Genomic DNA, 20678 nt, shown 5'->3' on the forward strand with positions numbered 1-20678 from the left:
TACACATGATGCTCTTTATGAGGACAGTGAGGTGGCGCGGTAGATAGAATGCTCGGCCTGGTGTAAGGAAGATCTGAGTTCAAATGTGACTTCAGACATTTACTAGCTGTGTGACCCTGGGCAAGTCACTTAACCTTGCTTGCCTCAGTTTCCTCATCTGTAAAATGAACTGGAGAAGGAAGGGGCAAACCACTCTCTAGTATCATTGCCAAGAGAACCCCAAATGGGGTCACGAGGAGTTGGACACTACTGAAATAACTCAACAACAACAACATGCTTTGTAAACCTTGAAGATCCATTTAAATGTGAATTCTTATTATTATGTTGCATGATAGTTCCTTGTGTACATTTCCCACCTACTATATTGTATTATAAGGTCCATGATGGCAGGGATTATACCTATTCATCTTTGAGCATGTACATTTGGACTTGGAATCAGGAAACCCTGGGGGAAAGAGTAGGTATGAACTTAATGATGAAAGGGTAGTGAGATCCGTTTGTAGGGAAATGTACATAGTCAAGGTAGCTCACAACCCTGAAGAGTGGGGCCCTGGTAACCTCCTTTCTTTCTCTAGAGAATCCTCACAAAGTTCATTTCTGGGTGAGGTGTCAGTGAGAGATGAGTCAAATCCCATCTCTTGGTACGTGCTGGGCAAGCAACTTCCCTACGCCTCTGTTTCCTCATTTGTACAATAGAGATAGTTATACTTTACCTAACACGGTGGTTGTGAGAATCAGAGGATACCATAGGATCATATATATGCATCTTAAAAGGACCTCAGACATCTAGTCCAACGCCCTCATTTTTATACATGAGGAAACTAGGGTCCTGAGAGACAAAGTGATGTCTCGAGTCACACGCCCAGTCAATGTCTGAGCTGAAATTTAGACTCAGGTCCCATGACTCCAAGGTCAGCAACAACTTTCGAAGTTCTTTCCTATGAAATGATGGATGGTCTTTGAGGTACCTTGCCCTAAATCTCTGTGTAAAGGATGCAGCACTCCCTCTCGACCTCCACTTAACACTGGTACTGGCAGAAGGGTGGCTGTTGCCCCAGGTTCTAAGGTTGACCCTGTGAGTGCATGTCCTCCTAAGAGTATGGCTTTCAAGACTTCACCAGTGTGCTTCCTGTTAACATTCAGTCAGTACATTTGGGTAGCTTTTTAGAAAAAAGCATTTACTCAAATGGTATGGCAAGAACAATAATGGAGTAAAATATGTTTTTATTTTTTAAAAAAAATATTTTTTATTTAATCCCTCCTCTCCCTGCCCCCACCAAAGCTGGGGCATACTATCCCATAAATACATCTCTATTCCATAGGAAAGGGTAGGCATGGACTTAAAGCACATATGTAAGGAGCATATAAACATAGATAGATGGCCAAGACAACTCACAACTCTGGAAGAACAGGGCCTTGGTCCCCTTTATTTCCCTGTGGACTCTTTGTGAAGTTTATAGTGGTGCAGGGTGTTGGGCCAGTCACTCTACTATTGACTTGGGCTTGCTCCTGGCCAGGCGTGGTATCTCTGCCGGTCAGGTCAATCCACTACTGGGCTGTGCTGAGCAGGTCACTTGGCTGCTGGTCAACTGCTGGACTGGGAAGGGGCAACTCTGTGCTTCTGGGCAGCTGCTGCCATACTGGTCTGGGCAGGTTGTTCTGCCTCTGGGCTGTTGGGCTAGGCTGGACAGATTGCTCAGATGTTGGGCTCCTGCTGGGTCTGGGGCAGTGCTCAGCCACTTGGCCCTTAACAGGGCATGGCATCTCTGTTAGAGTGTTTCTAAGGCATGGAGTGCTTTATTTTGTATTCACCATGGCTTCTTCCCCTTTGTATGTCACTATTTCTGTCTTTTGCAAAACTCTTCCAGTACCTTTACCTGAAATCTAATTAGGTAAATATTTTAAGCACTTTGCAAATTTTAAGGTGTTATGTATATATTAGTTATATTTATTTGTATGTCCCTCAGCCCTTAGCATGTGCCTTGAGCATAGTAGTACTTACTGTTTTTGAATTGAAAATTTACATCTCATCCCTGACAGTATTTCATCAAAATAGTCTATTTTCATCATTATCATATCATCATTATATATTTAGTGTTCTTCTGATCTAGGCCTGAACTTTCTGCAATTCCAGGTGTTTTTCTTCAGCTCTCTATCTCCAAAAGAGAGTCACAGGTAAAGAGGTCAGAGCATGGCTTTTAGCACAGTAGGAGAAGGATGTGTAACAAGACATGTTTGTAGAAGAGTATAGGTGGACCTGTGAGCAGTTGACCCTGGATCTCTTTATTGGTGCCTGAACTATGTTGGTTGCATGGACATTTATATCAGCAGTTGTGGGAGAAAAGAGAGCTAAGAGAAAGAAACAGAGTATATGGGGTTGGTATATTTTCAGAATACAGGTTGATATTAATGCATCATTCACAGTGTGATTGCATATGAGAACAGAGTAAGAGAAGGAACCAGGTGAGGATTGCCAGAGTAGTAAAGGAGCATTTTTGGATTGTTTTGACATTCCAGGTTACTTTTATTATTCATTTTTTAAAAAAAAATTTACTCTGAATTTAACACCAGAAAAAGAGAAAACATTTCCTCATATAAAGTAGAACAGAAAAAGAAGACTATATGTGACACTATAAATCTCTATTACATACTGCTTGCTTTTCTTTTGAAAAATATATAATAATTTGACATATCACTTTCAAAGCTATCCTTCTTGTTTGTGTTTCCTTTTGAACTAAGGAACACAACTTCTTTTCTATGCATTTTCCAAGATGCTTCAATGATTCCCTTTTTTGCCTCATTTTTGCTAGCTTCCCTCTTCCAAGTTCTCCCTCCTCATATAAAAAGGAACACAATCCTTGTTATGAGGAAACATAGTCAAGAAAAAAAGTCCACATATTTTTCATGTCAAAATATATATTTCCTATTCTGCATCTTGAATCTATTATCCCTCTGTCCGCAATTGAGTAGTGTCCTTTATTGGTTCTTTGGAATCGTGGCAAGTTATTGTGTTGATCAGAATTAAGTTTTTCAAAATTGCTTTTCTTGACAAGGTTATTTTTATTATATAGAATGTTCTCTTATTTGTTCTGCATCGGCTCATGTAAGTCTTTCTAGGTTTCTCTTTAACTGTTCCTTTCATCATTTCTTGCAGCCCAATAATATCCCATTACGTTCGAAAACCATAATTTATTCATCCGTTCCTCAACTGATGGGAATCCCATTGTTTCTAGACGTTTGCCTCAACAAGGAGAGCTTCTACAAATTGTTTTGTAATATAGATAAAGTATTGTAACATAGATAAAGTATTTATCAAGCACTTATTCTGTGTTACAGATATAAGAAGCTCATATTTTAATGCACAGTACATAATGGAGAGCTGGAAAGCAGAGGAGGGGGATGGGCAAATACTCATAAGTGGGTACTGTCATCGAGGTGGAGGAATACAGATAGTGAAGAGTAGAGCAGAGAGTGAAATGAGTGTGCCCTGGCTGCCTCAGGAAATTTTAGTCTGGTCCAGAGACTCATCATAAATACAGCCCTCAGAGGAAAGGGCTGAAGGGTGGAGAGTAGGCTGATGGTGGGGATGAGGAGATATCTAGAGAGGGAGGAGAGGGGAACCTGGAAAGTCTTTTCCCTCTGACTTTGGTCTCTGGTTTTAATATGGGTTATGCTTTAATATTCCCTTGGGGGAAAACATGGAAATAGTTAAGTAAAAATATGTGATACAGTGACTGTATCAGACAATGTAGACAATATTTTGTTTGAGTAGTATCCCTACTGTCTCTCATGTGGAAGGAGGCATGTTTCATTTTCTATTCTCTAGGACCTCCATTGGTTTTTTTCATTCCTCAGAGTTCAGCATCTTTATTTTTGTTGAATAGAAAGTGGCATCACTTGGTCAAAAGGTATGCACCTTAGTGACTCTTTGTGCCTAGTTCCAAATTACTTTCCAGAGTGGTTAAATGAATTTCTTATGTGAATTTATGCAGTCTAGTGATCCCTCTCCCTCTAGGAGTGGTAGCTAGGGAAATTGTTGGGCAGTAGTGTCTCCAAGGTGTTTTGCTTGTCTGTGACTGAGCTGTTCTCTGTTTCAGAGCATGGAACCTTTTTACCCGGGAGCTAGGTTTTGACACCTAGAGTCAGAGGACGATATGTCCCCGAGACCATTCTTTGGACCATTCCCCTCACGCAGAGGGTTCCTGTGCCAGAAGTCATGGGATTCTGCCAGGAGGCAATCAGCCCAACGTGGCTGTTGTTGTTACCTCTGCTGGTACAGGGCCAAAGGAAGAAAAGTCTCTTACTCTAACAAGCTGTGGATTCGCTATATATTATTTAGTCTCTTGGGTCCCCTTTTTTCCTAGCCTCCCTATTGAATATAAAGCTTCAGTGCTTCAGAAGATTGCTCTATTGAGGTAGATTACAATCTCTTCATGTTCCTTATTAGTTTGTTTTATACATTAAAATGTTAGCTGCTTGAGGGCAGGGACTATTTCTGCTTTTTCTTTTTATCTACAATCATAGTTTATCATAATTTCTGGTAGTAATCACTTCATAGATGCTTTTTGTTTATTTGATTGATAAATTGTTGTGACCTCTCAAAATCATCACTTGGTATTCAATTTGCTGGGACCCTCTTTTAATTTACCTATTCTGGTCCTCATTTGACAGACATGCAGTCTAATATCCAGGCTTTTACTCAAAGACTATCTAGATTGCTGGGACCTGTTAGATTTTGTTTCTTGCAGGCATAAGTTTGAAGAACTCCAGGTCACTTCTGTGCCATGATCTATCCATCAGCAGCCATCTATTGAGTGCCTTCTATATGCAAGGCACTGTGCTAGGCACTGTGGATACAAGGGCAAAAAATGAAACATTTCCTGCTCTCATGGAGCTTACATTCTATCAGGGGAGATAATATGTTCATATAGAAGCATATGCAGAAAAAAATAAATGAAGAAGCCTATGCAAAGTAGATGCAAAATACATAAGTAAAAGGTAATTTTGGGAGGGAAAGGCACTAGCATTTGGGGGCATCAGAAAAGGCCTCATGAGGAAGCAAGCTACACTAGAAGGTGTTGCTTGAACTGAGCTTTGCAGAAATCCAGAGATTTTAAGATACATCCTACCAGGATATCAGTGGACATAAATTTAAAATAACAAATTTAAATCCCACCTGCTAGTGAGCTATAGTATCAAGGCTGCCATGAGCAGTTATAGTCCATGATGAAACAAGAGAATAAAAATAAGAGAGTTTATATGTGGATAATGATTTCCATAATGTTTTGAGGCTTATAAAGTGCTTACCCCATAACAACCTTGTGTAGTAGGTAGTATAAATATTATTATCCCCATTTTACAGATGAAGAAACTGAGGGTCAAAGATTGACTTATCCCTTAAGTTATATATCTAGTCAGGGGTAGATATGGGACTCAAATCCAGGATTCCTGATTTCAAATTCAGCAGTCTTCACACTTCACCACACTGTTTTACAGTAATATTATAACTTGAAATGTCCTTAGAGATTGTCTAATCCAATGCCTTTGTTTTAGAGATGGGGAGACTGAGGTCCAGAGAACCTTTTGTTGCTTTCTCAAGATCACATAGCTAGTTCCCAGCTGAGGTGGGACTGGAACCCATTTCTACAGACTCCTGACTATAGCACTCTTCCTTCCACCCCCTTTTCTCCCTTACGAAACTGTCTTTGGACACATATTCCAAATCCTGTCAGAAAAAAGGGATAACCTCCTGCCTTAGTGTTCTCCATCTTCTTTTCTTAACCCTCTCCCCTCTAATTCAAGAATAGAATCTGCTTTCTGAAAATGGCATTGCTAAGCCAAACAATAATAAATAGTTAAAGAAAACTGTGTTTGAAAAGGTAATTTACAATCAGTGAGCAGCAAGAATGTGTTCTCAATTTTTAAAATCCAAAATGTTAGGTCTCACCGTGGGCTAAGGAGCACTTCATGATTAGATATCTAATAGCAAAAGTATACATTAGCCCCTACTGACAGATCCAGAATATTTATTCTCATTCTTTATATGTTTCCCCATACTTGTTAGCATGGGGAAAAAGGCCAAAGGAGTCTGATGCAAAGCAAGCTATTCCCTGTAGGCAACTCTTGCTTAAATAATAATAATGATGATGCATAATAAAAATGTCAGGTTACAAATAGGAAAAAAAATCATAAAACAAACTCCACATGATGTGTGTTGACGGGAAGTTGGACAATTCAAAGCCTTCCTTTTCCACTCATCCTTTATCAGAGCTGTGTGTCAGGAGCACAGATGACCCATTGACTGTCATCGGACTACGATGCTATAGATCTGACATATTTCTGTGTCTCCAGTTTTATTGCAATGGCAAACTTCAAAGCTTTGTATGATGTTTCTGGCTGTGGCTCTCCTCTTTTCCCATCTCTTTTTCTTTCCCTTTCTTTCTCATTTTCTTTCTTTTCCTCTTCATTTCTCCCTACCTCTTTCTCTATCTCTTCCTTTCTTCTTTCTCCTCTTTCTTTCCCTTTTCGACCTTTTCCCTTATCTATCTTCTCTTTCTGGCTCTCCCTCTCCCCCCTTTTTCTTTCCTACATTCTATCTCCTCTCTTCCCTCCTCTGTCTCTTCTTCTCACCTTCCCATCTTCCGACCTATCCTGTCTCTGTTTCTCTTTCTCCTGTAACTCTCCTCTCTCTTTTTGTTATCAGAACTTTTTCCCCATTTGGGTGCCTCACTGCCTAACCTCCTGTAGAAAGAGACAGAGGCTTTCATTTTTATTCTGTCCTACTTTTTGATATCAATACACCGACCTTTGGGCTTTTTGAAGGTTTTTTCCCTGTTTATCACTACAGAAAAAACAAACAAACAAACAAACAAACATTCAAAGGTTAAAAAGAAAAAGGAAAGCTAGCAAAGGCATGCATTTATATATGCCTTGGGGGACCTTCCACATCAATGCATCAATGTAGGGAAAGACAGGCCAGTTCCTTTTCTTTTCTTTATTCTCTAATGGAAAGGTTTTTTTTTTTCTAGATTTTGTAGGATTTTTGTCTCTGTATGCTTAGTAAAGAATGCCATCAGAGAAATGTATGACTAGGGGAAAAAAGAAAATCAGATGGTCACATAGGAAGGAGACAATTGATGGGCAATTCACATATGTATTGGTAATTTACACCATGTCAAAAGAATTGGAGAAAGACCCCAAGCCCATTAGGATTCCTTGTGGTGAATTTATGAAAGGATGTGAATAAAGTTGCACAGGATAGGCCGTATGGAAGGGTAATGATCTGTATCAATATGTCAATAAATCTAACATTTATTAGGCACTTACTGTGTGCTAGGCACTGTGGAAGATGCTGAGAATACAAAGAAAAAGGGAAAAAAAACAGTCTCTGCCCTCAAGGAACTTACTTCGTGACCAGAATACACATGTCAGTGAGTCCAGGGATAGACTGAAGTCTACTGTGTCATGCGCGTAGTAGGTGCTTAAAATACATTTGCTGAATGAAATGACCCCAGAAATCAATTGGTCCTAATCTTATTTGATTTTAATTATAATCTAGGCTCCCCTAGAAAGGCTTCTAATCCGGAGAAGATCTGGTTTGATCTGAATTTGAGCTCCTTTAGAAATTGCTTCACAATGTTAGGTCTGGGTTCCTTATGCATGGAAGGAACTTTTCTAGTTGAATTCACAGAGAATCCTCCCATGACCTTCAGGTTGTTCCACAAGGACCTTAAAGCCATATTCCTTGTTGTTTTTCAATGTTCTCCATGGCTTCATGCCTCTTCGAAGTCTTACTGTCACTCTTGGCTCCCTGATCATGAGAGAGAACCCCCTCAGCTGATCTCCAAAGATTTCTCCCTTAGACTTCAGGCCTTTTACTTTTTTGAAGATGTCAGTGGTTCTCAAACCCTAACTGTCTTTCTGACCTATTCTGCCCTTTTGGTGAAGGGATTCTCCATCTTTTGCCCTGGGCTCCATGAGCGTAGTATCTGGGCATAGTGCCAGCCTCTGGGTTTCCTCAATGACAGCTGACATCATTTGGTTTGTTGAGTCTGATTTCTTCTATTTCACTAGACTGAATTTCCCTTCCTGGGTTTTCTGTCGAACTTCTCATTAAGTTCTTATTTAAAGAATGTTTATGGGCTCCAGATCACTTAAAGAAGACCCATTAAATATTGATTCCTTTCCAGAGCTCAGGTACTAGTTCCATTCACTTACTTTTCTTTTTCTTCCTCAATTTAATTGAAACGGCATTTATTAAGAGCCTACTTCGTGCTAGGCATGTTGCTAGACACTGGAAATACAATGACAAAGCAAAAATAACCCCTGCTTTCAAGGACATCACATTCTTATACATATGTATTTGTATAAATACATATGCACATTTATATTTTTATAAATATATACACATATACATACATATATTGCTCATCTTTATATATATATATAATATATATACATATGTATTGCTCATATTTATATATTATATATATTCTCTTTTCATTAGGACCTTAATAAATGTCAACAAACATGAACATTTCCGTATAAGAGCAGAAAAAGTAAATACATATGAAACTGTGAATCTTTATTACATTCAGCTTGGTTTAAAAAAAAAAGTATATATTAAATTTGACAAGATAGTGCCTCCACTGCTTGCTTATGCTGTGTCCCTTACTAAACTTCCTTCTGCTTTTCTCTGTTTATTTTTTAATATTTCAATGGTGTCTTTCCTTTTTTTCTTTTGTTATGTCATTATCACTACCTCTCCCTCCAAACTCTGTCGTACAACCCTTTTCTCATAAAATAAAGGTGATAAATAAGTATAGTGATTTAAAACAAATTTATACATTGACTTGTTGTGTCTGAAAATGTATGTCTCACTGTACATCTTTAGTCTATCACTTCTCTGCCAGTCAGAAGCATATTTTATCATCAGTCTTCTAAAATCTCAATTGGTCATTACATTCAACTGTGTTCTTTAGTCTTTCAGGGTTGTTTTCCTTTATGTTAATGTAGTTAATATTTAGATTGTTTCCCAGGTTCTGCTCACTTTATTCTAAATCACTCCATACAAGTCTTTCCAGGTTTTTCTGAATCTATTCTTTTGGTCATTTCTTACAGCTTAATAATTATTCTATTACATTCATATATCATGGTCTATTGAGCAATTCCCCTTAGTTTCTAGTTATCTGGTACAACGACAAAAGAGCTGCTTTAAATATTTTTGTATATATGGGCTCTTTCCTTCTGTTTTTGGTCACTTTGGAGTACGTTTCTAATAGCAGTATTGCTGAGCCAAAGTATGTGCATAGTTTGGTGAATTTGGGGGTATAGTTCCACATCCAGAATGGTTGGGCCATTTCATGGCTCTGCCAACAATAGAGTGTGCTCACCTTTTAGTAGCTCCTGCATCAATTGTTATTTTCCTTTTTTGGTTTTCTTTGCCTTTCTGATTAAGGAGTATAAGCTAGAACTTCAGAGTTGTTTTAATTTGTAATTTTATTATTAGTAGTTTGAAGTATTTTTCTTATGTTCATTGTAATCACTTATATAATAATAGCTAACTTTTATGTAGCACTTAAATTTTGCAAAGTGCTTTACAAATATAATCTCATTTTGTTCTCAGAGCAAACATGGGGGTAGGTGCTATTATGAATCCCTATTTAATAGATGATGAAACTGAGGCAGGCAAAAATTAAATGACTTCCCCAGCTTACACAACAAGTGTGTGTGTCTGGGACTGAGTTTGAACTCAGGTTTTCTGACTCTAATTTTCCTGGATTCATAACCTCAAAGCTATTTTAAACATATAGTACAAATAGGGAACCATTCCTTTAATAGGTAAGAGACAAGTTATTTTTCCTTGACTAAATAAAATTAGAGGTACTTTACTATAGCCTAATCACTGCTGGGATTTCTGGGATTGATCTATATTCAGACTTACAGAATTTTAGATTGGTTATTACAATACATGTGTGACTGTGGGGCATTCTCTTTATCTCTCTGTGTCAGTTTCCTCATCTGTAAAGTGAATCTACCGATACTTCGCACCTATCCACCTCACAGGGTTGTATTTAGTCATTCAGTCAATAAATATTTATTAGGCACCTAATAAATGTGTGCCAGGCTCTGTGGTAAATACTGGATACAAATATAAAAAAATAGAGATAATCCTGGACCTCAAGGGGTTTGCAGTCTAAATTATATTGAGATTGCATTGGGCAATCTCTCTCTCTCTCTCTCTCTCTCTCTCTCTCTCTCTCTCTCTGCATATATATATATGTGTGTGTGTGTGTGTGTGTGTGTGTGTGTGTGTGTGTGTGTTTGATATATATACATACATACACACATACATACATACAAATATATATGTATATAAATACTGAGAGAGAGATCGCAAAATACTATATAAATACGTGGTACTGTTCTGTCAACTATCTTCCTCATTAGGTTTTGGGAGTAACATCCTCACTAGACTGGCCAAAATAAATAAATGGACAGGCTGGGCAAGCATTTTGACATCAATGCCTATTTTTGCATTACTTACCATTGCTCGTTTTTCTTCATAGAAGGAGCTTCTAGCATTTGCTTCATGCAATAGAATATAGTACAAAGACTTCATCAGTAATATAAGCTGTCAGTAATAATTGGCTTATCTTCCTTGTCAGCATTCCTCTGATTGCTGTTATTCCAATTCATGAGGAATTACTTCAATCTGAATTATGGAGCTGCATAATTGATGTAAAAACTGTCACCTTGTTTTCCTAATTCCTTATAATCTTCCTTCCAAAACAATTATTCAGGAGGTGAGCTGTAGAAATTTGTTTAGCACATTTACTTAGTTATATTTTTAACACACCGATGAAATCAAGTGAAGCCTGTCAAACATTCCAGAAGCAGTAAGACTAACGCTACTAATTTTCCATTTCTAGTCATTTGTTGGTAACTAAATGTGTGCTAGTGGGGGGAAAGCCCATCAGCTAAGGTAGATTGAGAAATTGTAAATTAGCTGCTATTAATTCTGTGTAGGACATCCTTGTGAAGCTAGCAATGTTTTAGGCAAGCTTGTAGCTCCCTTATTTTATATCTTCTTTCCTTTGATATATCCCAAAGTAGAAGGAGTTATATCTGGAGGTTAATGGATTTTCCTCAGTAGAAGTCTCTGTGAGAAAACCAGATGACTTCTTGTTGGGAATGTTGTAGAAAGGATTACGGATACATGCATAGATTGGACTAGATGCCTTCTAAGCTCCCATCCATCTCTGAGACTCTGTGTCCCCTTCCTTAGAATGCGTGGTTTTTACTAGAGTAATTGGTTTATTTTTTTTTTTTGTATTTAATCCCCAGCTCCTAGTCCAGTGCTTGGCATGCAATAGGCACTTATTATTTGCTTGCTGTTTGTTGATTGTGATTCTGGTAACTAGAGGATTGTTGAACTAACTTATTACTTAGATTGCATCTATCGAGGAATTTTGTATGATTGTGACACGTGTAGTCTTGCTGCAAGAGAGCCTTTTAGGTTCTGTGTTGCTTTTCTGGGTCTATTTTTTTGGAATCAACAAACAGTAAGTAGAGTGGGATCTTGGGTTCTCTAAACATCCCTGCGGTTGTTGTGAGGATCAAATGAGGTAATAATTGTAAAGTGCTTACTTAGCATAGTGCCTGGCATGTAGTAAGCTCTGTATAAATGTTAGTTAAAATCATCATCATCATCATCATCATCATCATCATCATCATCATCATCATCAGTAGTCGTAGTTAATAGTGATAGTATAACTGTGGGAATGTAATCTGCTATAGAAAAATGGTTATGAAAACCTCCCAGTTACCTCCTCCTATTTTCATAAATGATCTCTCAGTACACACATAGATCATATTCATATGAGATCTTATGGACATGGAAATTAGTAATATAGATCAGTATAACTTGAGGGTAAGACTTCCATCTTTCTTTTGTAATCTTCTAGCTTGAGATAACCTTAAAAATCATGAGGTTGGGTGTCACCTAGAATGGATTTTGTTTCTTCCTGTTTTTGGTCAGGTCTGGTCAACTCTCTCTCACCTTCTTCAATAGCCACTTCAGTTTCCACATATGGCATTGTGTAGAGGGGTGGCAGAATAATAATGTAGCAGTTTTATTGTAATTAATGATGAGACTAGATCACTAGAAGAATGCTGACATATCTATTCCATTTTGTATATATTTATTATCCTCTCTCTTTCATCTGTAAATGTTTCTAGGGTGATCTGGCTTGTTTGAGCCTTAGGTAAGACATGGTGGAGATTTGTTTTCCTCTGCTTTGCTTTTTACTCTTTTGTGAAGTGGTACAATTAGTCAGTCCAATTAATAAACATTTATTAAGCACCTGCCTATATGCTAGGCACTTATACAAGAAAAAGAAAAAGGCAAAAGACAGTCCCTGCTCTCAAGGAGCTCACACTCTAATGGGAAAGACAACATATAAATAATTGTGTACAAACAAGCTACATACAGGATAAATTGGAAATAACCATCAGAAGGAAGACACTAAACATAAAGGGGATTGGAAAAGGCTTTCTGTAGAAGATGGTACTGTGGGTGGGACTTGAAGGAAACCAGGGAAGCCAGGAGGTGGAGATGAGGGAGAACATTTCAGGTATGGCGGATATCTGGCAAAAATGCCCAGCCAGGAGATAGAGTATCTTGTTAAAGGAACATCAAGGAGTCTGATGTCACTAGATCATAGAGTACATCCATCCAAACTTGTAATCTCATCAGTTTGGAGAACTGCAAGTTATAATACCAGATCAAAACCATTGTGTCACCCCAAGAAATGACATGAGGCTACATATGCGCTTGTTGAGGGCAAGGACTGTTGTCCTTTTGTCTTTGTATTACCTATTACTTTTGTATTATCTTTGTGCCCAACACAATGCCTGGTGCATAGTAGCTCCTTAGTAAATGCTCGTTGATTGATTGAGTTTCCTCTATAAAGTCTTATAAATAAGCTCATACTTCTCAAGCAGTTTTGCCTTTAGTTACAATAGCTCTCCTCTTAGCAACTATGTTAAGTGTTTGTTGAATGAGACAGTTTAGGGGCTATTTTAGATGACTTGTGGCAACTCTTGATGATTATTTAAATTTATCTAAGAAACAGTGATACTTACAGTCAATATATTTTATCCATTTTCCATTTTTCAGAGTCAGTACTTTGTTTGAATAAGTTGGGTTGGCTGTTATAATTCCATGGAATGTCTTCTTACCAGTCAATCCACAAACAGGATCTGTGATTTCACTAATATGGATGTTCCCTCCAGTGATGCAGACCTAAATTTATTCATGAGTGGTCGTCCTATGAAGCTCTTGTCCACATTTTTCCATAAGTTTGCTATTGGTGGCCTCTCCAACATGTTGAGGGCCACTTTCACATTCTCTTGACATCATATGTAGTGAAACTTTTAATCTCTAAAATTACTGCAATGTACAGCCATCCATTCAAAATATGTTAACGTCTATTCTTGTATCCTGTCAATAGTTAATAAGCTTTTTATCTGAAACAATAAGCCATTTAAATCTCTCTCTCTCTCTCTCTCTCTCTCTCTCTCTCTCTCTCTCTCACTGTTTTTCCCCCCTGCCCCTGGCTTGATGTCTGACTTTCCTCTTTCTTGATTTATGTACCTTATTCTTCTGTAGAATGAGCAAGAACCAGGACCTCAGATTCTTACTCAGCAATTAAGGTCCAGTCAAATTAACTGAGTCTGAAAACTGCAGATTACTCCCATTCTTCTTTTACAGGGGAAAGAAAACAGGGGTCAGAGAGGGGCAGTATAATTGAGTGAGAGGATCACATCGAGAAGGATCGAGACCTTGATAAGGAATAATGTTGAGAAGGGACCATGCGGATGGTATGAGGGAGTAACTTTGGGTGAACAAAGTGGTGAAAAGCAATAAGAGAAGAAAAGTGAGCTCAGGCCAGAGAGGAGGGATGGATTAAATGATCTAGACTGTCCCTTCTAGCTCTAAATCTAAGATCCTAGGCCATGATATACTCACTTTTATCTTCATAGTCATCCACAAATATTTTATTAAGTGCTTGCTAGATGCCAGGTATGGCTCTAGGTGATGAGCCTTACAAAATCAAAGATAAAAAGGTCCTTGCACTCAAGAAGCTTACAGTCTGTTGATGAAGATGACATGTACACCTATACAGAATAAATACGAAGTCATTTTTTGAGTCGGGGGGAAGAGGGCACTAAATGCTAAGGGGAAACAGGAAAAGTTTCATGTAGAAAGTGGCACTTGAACAGAGTTTTGAAGGAAATAAGGGATTGGTGAGGAAGAAGTGCATTCCAGGCACAGGGGAAAACCATTGTCAAAGTATGAATACGGGAGATGGGATGTTGAACAACAGAGAGACGACTAATTGGGCTAGATCATAGAATGTGGCAAAGGAAAAAAGGAAGAAATATTTTCTTCCTGGGTCAAGTTTGCCTTATCCTCTTTTATAAGCTGGATAACAACACTGACCTATGTCCAAATGGTATGAAACTTTTAGATTTTAGAGATGTTATACATTTCCACACTGCAAATCACAATTCTTTACATTTTCCCCTTCACTCTGAAAAATTTCTTCCTTTGGGTTACTCTCATGTTATGATTGGTTATAGAATGATGGAAAATTCTTAAGATTTATTATAATAATTATGCTTTTCTTTAGGAAGGCTCTTTTTACTGAAGCTTCTTAGGATCATGAAGATACTAGAAATTAGGAAATATTATGTGATGATTTTAGAAAGATCTTTACATATACTTCCAGTAAAACCTATTCATTTTTTAGATAGTGAAATGCTAAAGAGCGTCTTTAATTCACATAAGGAGTCACTGTTATAGCTAGTAAAAGTCGAATGGTTTTCTGGACTTTGGCTAAGTGTAGATGAATGAAATAGCCAGATGGTTCCTTAATTTATGCAGTTACTTTGACTGCCATAATGACTATATGATATTTCTTTATGCCCATTGTGGGGACTTCTTCATGGGAAATGAGGTTGAAAAATATGAAATGGAGATTGCCATAACTGTGTTGAAATGTTAAATTATAGCTTATGCTGATTTTCCATGGTACCTCTAGGTCCCCCTTGGATATACTTTATCAGATGGTTGGGAAGACTTTTGCAAATAGAATACTGTCCATTTCAGAATGAAGACCTATCATATAATTGGAGATTCAGAGATGTAAAGGATCTTAGAGGCCCTTGAATCTAACCCCATCATTTTTCGGAGGTGGTTAAGTGGTTAAGCGTAGGGTCACAGGTAGAATTTGAACCTGAATCTTCCTGATGTAACACAGATTGAACTGAAGGACATGCAATCAGAAAGACCCAAGTTCAAATCCCCCCTGTGATACTTCCTAGCTGTGCAATGCTGGGCAAATCCTATAACCTCTATAAGCCTCAGTTTTCTCATCTGTAAAATGAGGGGTTTAGATTTGATGGTTTCTAATATCCCTCCCAGCTCTAAATATATCAACTTTCTCTAATCATTTGCCTTAGAATTTCAAAGTCTTGCTGAGATCAGAGGTTTGTGAATTAGAGTTTCCTGTCTAGTTATGATTACACACAAACATGCTTTTTTGTATTGTGAACTTAGTAAGTTATCTTTTGGACTTAGTAGTACAGGCCTTCCTGCTAAAGTGAAGATGTCACTAGGATATGTTCTCTCCCTCTTTGCCATTAGCATAGAAATGTTAGAAAGATACTCAAGTTTAAAAAAAAAATAAATTTCTCTTGGCAGGTATTCCATTGCTGAGAGAAGATGACAGCTCAGCCCCTGTGATATCTAGCTCACCAATAAAGAACAGTGGAGAGTATGGGGACTTCTCAAGGGAGCAGGAGGAGAAAATCAAAGAGGAACCCTTGACCATCTCAGAGCTGGTCTACAACCCAAGTGCCAGCCTGCTTCCCACCCCAGTTGATGAGGATGAGATCGACATGCTCTTTGACTGTCCTTCGAGGCTCGAGTTGGAAAGAGAAGACACTGATTCATTTGAGGACCTGGAAGCAGATGAAAATGCCTTTTTGATGGCTGAGGAAGAAGAACTCAAGGAGGCACGGAGAGCCCTGACATGGAGCTATGACATTTTGACAGGCAACATCCAGGTGAACCCCTTCGTGAAGAGTTTCTCCAGGCTCCTTGTCGTAGGTTTGGGACTGTTACTGTTTGTGTTCCCTCTTCTCCTCGTCCTTTTGGAGTCAGGCATCGATCTGTCCTTTCTTTGTGAAATTCGTCAGACACCAGAATTTGAACAGTTCCACTATGAATATTACTGTCCCCTCAAGGAGTGGGTGGCAAGAAAAATAAACTTTATCCTCTACTTGTTGGGTTGCTCATAAAGTTAACATATTATGTGACTAAGGGCTATATTCAATACTAGTGATTTTTCTTTCTTCCTTTTTTTTCTTTTCTTTTTCTTTCTTTTAGCAATTGCTTGGTTTGTAGAAAGGTCATGGGGCCATCAGCAGGTAGCTATTTTCATTCTTGTTCCATATATAACAGACTGTTCAACTCCTTAAGTTAGCTTTTCATAATTCAATACACTTAAGTAAATTAAAAGTCAAATAAAACATTATTTTAGTTATAGGCCAGAACGGTGGCCCTATGTAAGTAACCAACAAGATATTTATTTTTATTGCATTTAAGGCTTACTGCTTACCTACTGTACCATAGAACATTATGCAGAGCTAACTTTTGCTTTTTTTAAAAAGTTTGTAGCATTATAAGCTGTAAGGTTCAGAACCTGCATTTTAGTAAAATCGGAGGGAAGTGTTTTTGAATATACTCCTTAGTGCAACAATCTCTTCTAACCAATGCCTATACAAGCAAAGTTTATGCTGGGTTTTTGTTGTTTTTTTTAAAAATATTTTTATGTGTTCAAAATATTTTGGTAAATTTTTAGCAAAAGAAGTCTTCTGAAGTTATTTAAGTGTACAGATTGTAAGATTAATGCACAAGTGGCACATGGGGAATTTTTTTAATGTTTTGGCAGTGATTTGTTTTTAAAAAAAATATTTTTGGCTGGACAGTTCTATAATTTGTTATACCTGCGTATGAGATAGCAAACTGTTAGGAGAATAATATAGGAAGTTTAGGAAACAGAAGATAGAATGGAGAATATAACTAATTTAAAAAACAGCAACACCTTCTATGAAATATGACATAAGTTGCTCCAGTAATCTGTTTCTGAATATCTTCCTTCTAAAATGTAGGGAGACAATATCATTGACAATATGACTAGTCACTTTACCTGTATCCTGTTATCTTCTATCTCAGCTGATGCAGCGGAAAGTCATTGGAAGAGAGTGAAAGTGATTCCTAAGAGGGCAATGGATCCCCAAGCTAATTGTACATTGTGTACATAACAAGAGAGAAAGGGAAGAAGGACTAGAATGTAGCCCCCCCCCCAAAAGAATTTCTAGCCAGGACATGGTAGGTGAGTGGTAGAAGTTTAACTTTAAGAAAGGCATGGAAGATGTAGATTATATGATGATTTAAAAGAATGAAGCATGAAATCAGAGTTGATAGATATGTGTATTATTACAAATGCATTTTCAGAAAAAAAAGGGAGGGAACTATAAGGTAAGTATCTTGGTTCCTCATTTTTTTCATTATGGTTCTATGAAACCAATTCCAGGGAGTCACTGGAGGGAAGAGAGGTGTGTGTGTGTGTGTGTGTGTGTGTGTGTGTGTGTGTGTGTGAGAGAGAGAGAGAGAGAGAGAGAAAGAGAGAAAGAGAGAGACAGGGAGAGAGAGACTTTTCCATGTGTGATAGTGTTACCCTGTAGGATTAGAGATGCAGCTTGCAATACAATTTATACAACCCTAACTTTGATTCTTTCAAGTCTGTCTGTGAGCGGACAGGGTTCACATGGAGGATATGGAAGAATTGTCATGCATGTAGTAGCATTCCTTTTTTTTTTACAGTGTAGGATCTTTTAGACGGAAATGTTTCCATGGCCCCATGGGAACTATTCTCCCGTATAAGGGAGAAAAATTGGTTTAGTACCCTTCTTATTAGTATTTAAACCATGGTTGTGGGGTTTGTTGTCTTACCACTGAGAGAATATGTCCCGATTGCAAGAACTATAGTCCCTCACAAAGTAAATGACACAAAATAATTGCGTTTGGTTTATAAAAGACTCCCTCTCCCTCCCCCCACCCCTCCATCTTGGAGCTTTTTCTATAATGTGAGCCTCATTTAAAAAGAGGTTGGTTAACTTATGGACTCTGTGAAACTCTATTGACCCTTTAAATTTACCATGAGCACATTTTTCAAAATTGCTCTGTAATTTTTTTATCTGGGCATATATATATATATATATATATATATATATATATATATATATGTATGTATACATATAAGCCTGGTTTTTGGTGCTAAGAGCCCAAACTGAAGGCTCTGGATGCCTCATTTAGACATCTGATTTTGCAAATTGGATTTGAAAGGTAGCCTTTCTCTACTTGGGTCTGAAATAATTTAAATAATTTGAATTAAATTAGCTATATTAGGATTTATAACCTTAAATTTCAATGCTACTCTTCATATGATTTCAGTAATTTATTATGCCTTCTATTAATATACAAAAATCCAATAATATGATGTACCTTAATTCTCTGATCCTCCAACCTTTCTCCATTTGCTGTCTTTGAGAGTTTTGCAAGTAACAAACTTGGAAAGTAATGTTTCATTAATTTATTTTATTTCTTCCTACTTTTTCATATTGATTCATATTATAAAGCTATTTGTGAGTCTCTGAAATGACTATGCTCTAGTGAAATCTACTGAACTATTTTTTCTTCCTATTTTTTCCCCACCACACTATTATTTAATGTCTTACATCCTATTCCTCAGAGTATTGATCAATGTTAAGGAAGATATGTTTAAATAGTAACAAATACAGATTAAAAAACTCCAGCTAAATATCCCCTTTCTCTTGAATAGAATCCCATAGTGAACATATGTGTTTGTGAATAGACAGATTGGTTGGGATATTAAGAATCCAATGAGTTTATATAATGACAACAAAAGCTAGGACTGGGATTCTTGAATGTAAAACTTGAGTGTTGCATTATAGAGCCTTGGAGATAATATTAGGCTTATTGGGGAAATTTTTGTCATCCATTGGCTGGCCAAATAAAGACAAGATTACTTCTGGAAATGAACAGTACAAGATATGGTTGGAGATGAAAGGGAAGTGTGTGAGTATATGTATAGACTATGTTTTCTGTATGTGTGTGTTTTTATATATATATATATGTCTTTATATGTGTATTTGTACACATGGTAATGATACATATTTCATATACATACTGGTTCTCATTTTACCTTGCATGGACATTTCTAGTATTCATTCGCTTTTCCCTGTAGGTGTTGTAGTGGGTTTAAACTCACTAAGTATTTAATTTGTTAGTGATAACTATTGCGTATACATCTGTGGATATATATGCACACACAAATGAGAGATATACATATACACACACAAACTCTTGGTGTCAGTGCTAATGAAAGTTGGATCATAAAGAATTTGTAGGTTAAATGTTGTGTATTTCTGTCTGTGCTTTGAACTGTCTTGTAAAATGTTATGTATTTGGAATATATTTTGTGGTTTGTCTGATATTTATAAACACAGCTCTGGGAAGAATAAAATATGAATTGTTGATTACTTCATTGAATAACTAAAGATCTGGGGGTACAAGTACCTGTGATTCGAGCCTTATCTTTGTACAGTGAATTTCACATTTCTATGTCAACATGGAAATTGTTTTGTATGTCAACATGGTGGCAGGATTCCCTAATAAAACTACTCTGGGATGAAACAAACAAACTAAAAGGTCTTGCTGTTGTGATATTGTAAATGAAAAATGTGAGATAAGATGTTTTTTATCAGTAACTCTTTACACTCCCTTCTCATGAATGAGGACAAAGTCAACCTATATTAAATGAATTTTTTGAGTTTGGGCATTTTTGAATGTGTTGCAATGTGACCTCAAACCTACAGGGAAGATGATTGAAAATATGATTTGAGATTTGTGATTCGGGATTCTCTGCCAAATGGTATTTTCCACCTTTATGGCATTCTCTATCTTTAATGGTATCCTCTACACCACTTTTCCCCTCCCCATTATAGTACTGAAGATATATTGCCCAAATTTCTCTCCAGTCACCCACTTTTAAAGTTTAGTTCTTCTGATTATTTCAACTTCCACATCAAAAAGTCCCTAGCTGATTTAAAGAGTGTGCCTAAAGAGTCCAGGGATTCTTAACCTGGAGTCAGTGAATTTTTTTCTAAAAATATTTTGAGGGGGCAGCTAGGTGGCGCAGTGGGTAGAGCACTGGCCCTGGAGTCAGGAGGATCTGAGTTCAAATCAAGGCTCAGACACATAACACTCACTAGCTGTGTGACCCTGGGCAAGTCCCTTAACCCTAATTGCCTCACTAAAAAAATTTTTGGTAACTATTTCAATAATAATTAATATTGTGCACAACCTGAAGGCTTTAACAGGCTGCCAGTAGAGACCATGACACAAAAAAGTTAAAAAAACCGTTCTCTAGTCAGTGATCTTATGTCTTTTGATGTCTTGTGGCTTTTAATAATCTCCATTCATGATTATGTTTGCTTTGTTTGCATTTTTGCTTTGTTTGCAT

General features: G+C 37.4%; 1 protein-coding gene across 2 annotated transcripts in view; it reads left to right on the top strand.

Moving 5' to 3' along the window:
- Positions 1 to 19857, top strand: part of LOC114025947 (FERM domain-containing protein 3) — a 335752-nt gene extending 315895 nt beyond the window's left edge. For both annotated transcript variants that reach the window (XM_027839487.1, XM_027839488.1), the window contains one exon: positions 15770 to 19857. In XM_027839487.1, the coding sequence (XP_027695288.1) occupies positions 15770 to 16368 (599 nt within the window). In that variant the 3' untranslated portion in view covers positions 16369 to 19857. The remainder of the gene's footprint in view (positions 1 to 15769) is intronic.
- The last annotated feature ends 821 nt before the right edge of the window (positions 19858 to 20678 follow it).

This window comes from Vombatus ursinus, unplaced genomic scaffold (genome assembly GCF_900497805.2).
Source record: "Vombatus ursinus unplaced genomic scaffold, bare-nosed wombat genome assembly UNPS02014832.1, whole genome shotgun sequence".
In the NCBI taxonomy this organism is placed as follows: Eukaryota; Metazoa; Chordata; class Mammalia; order Diprotodontia; family Vombatidae; genus Vombatus; species Vombatus ursinus.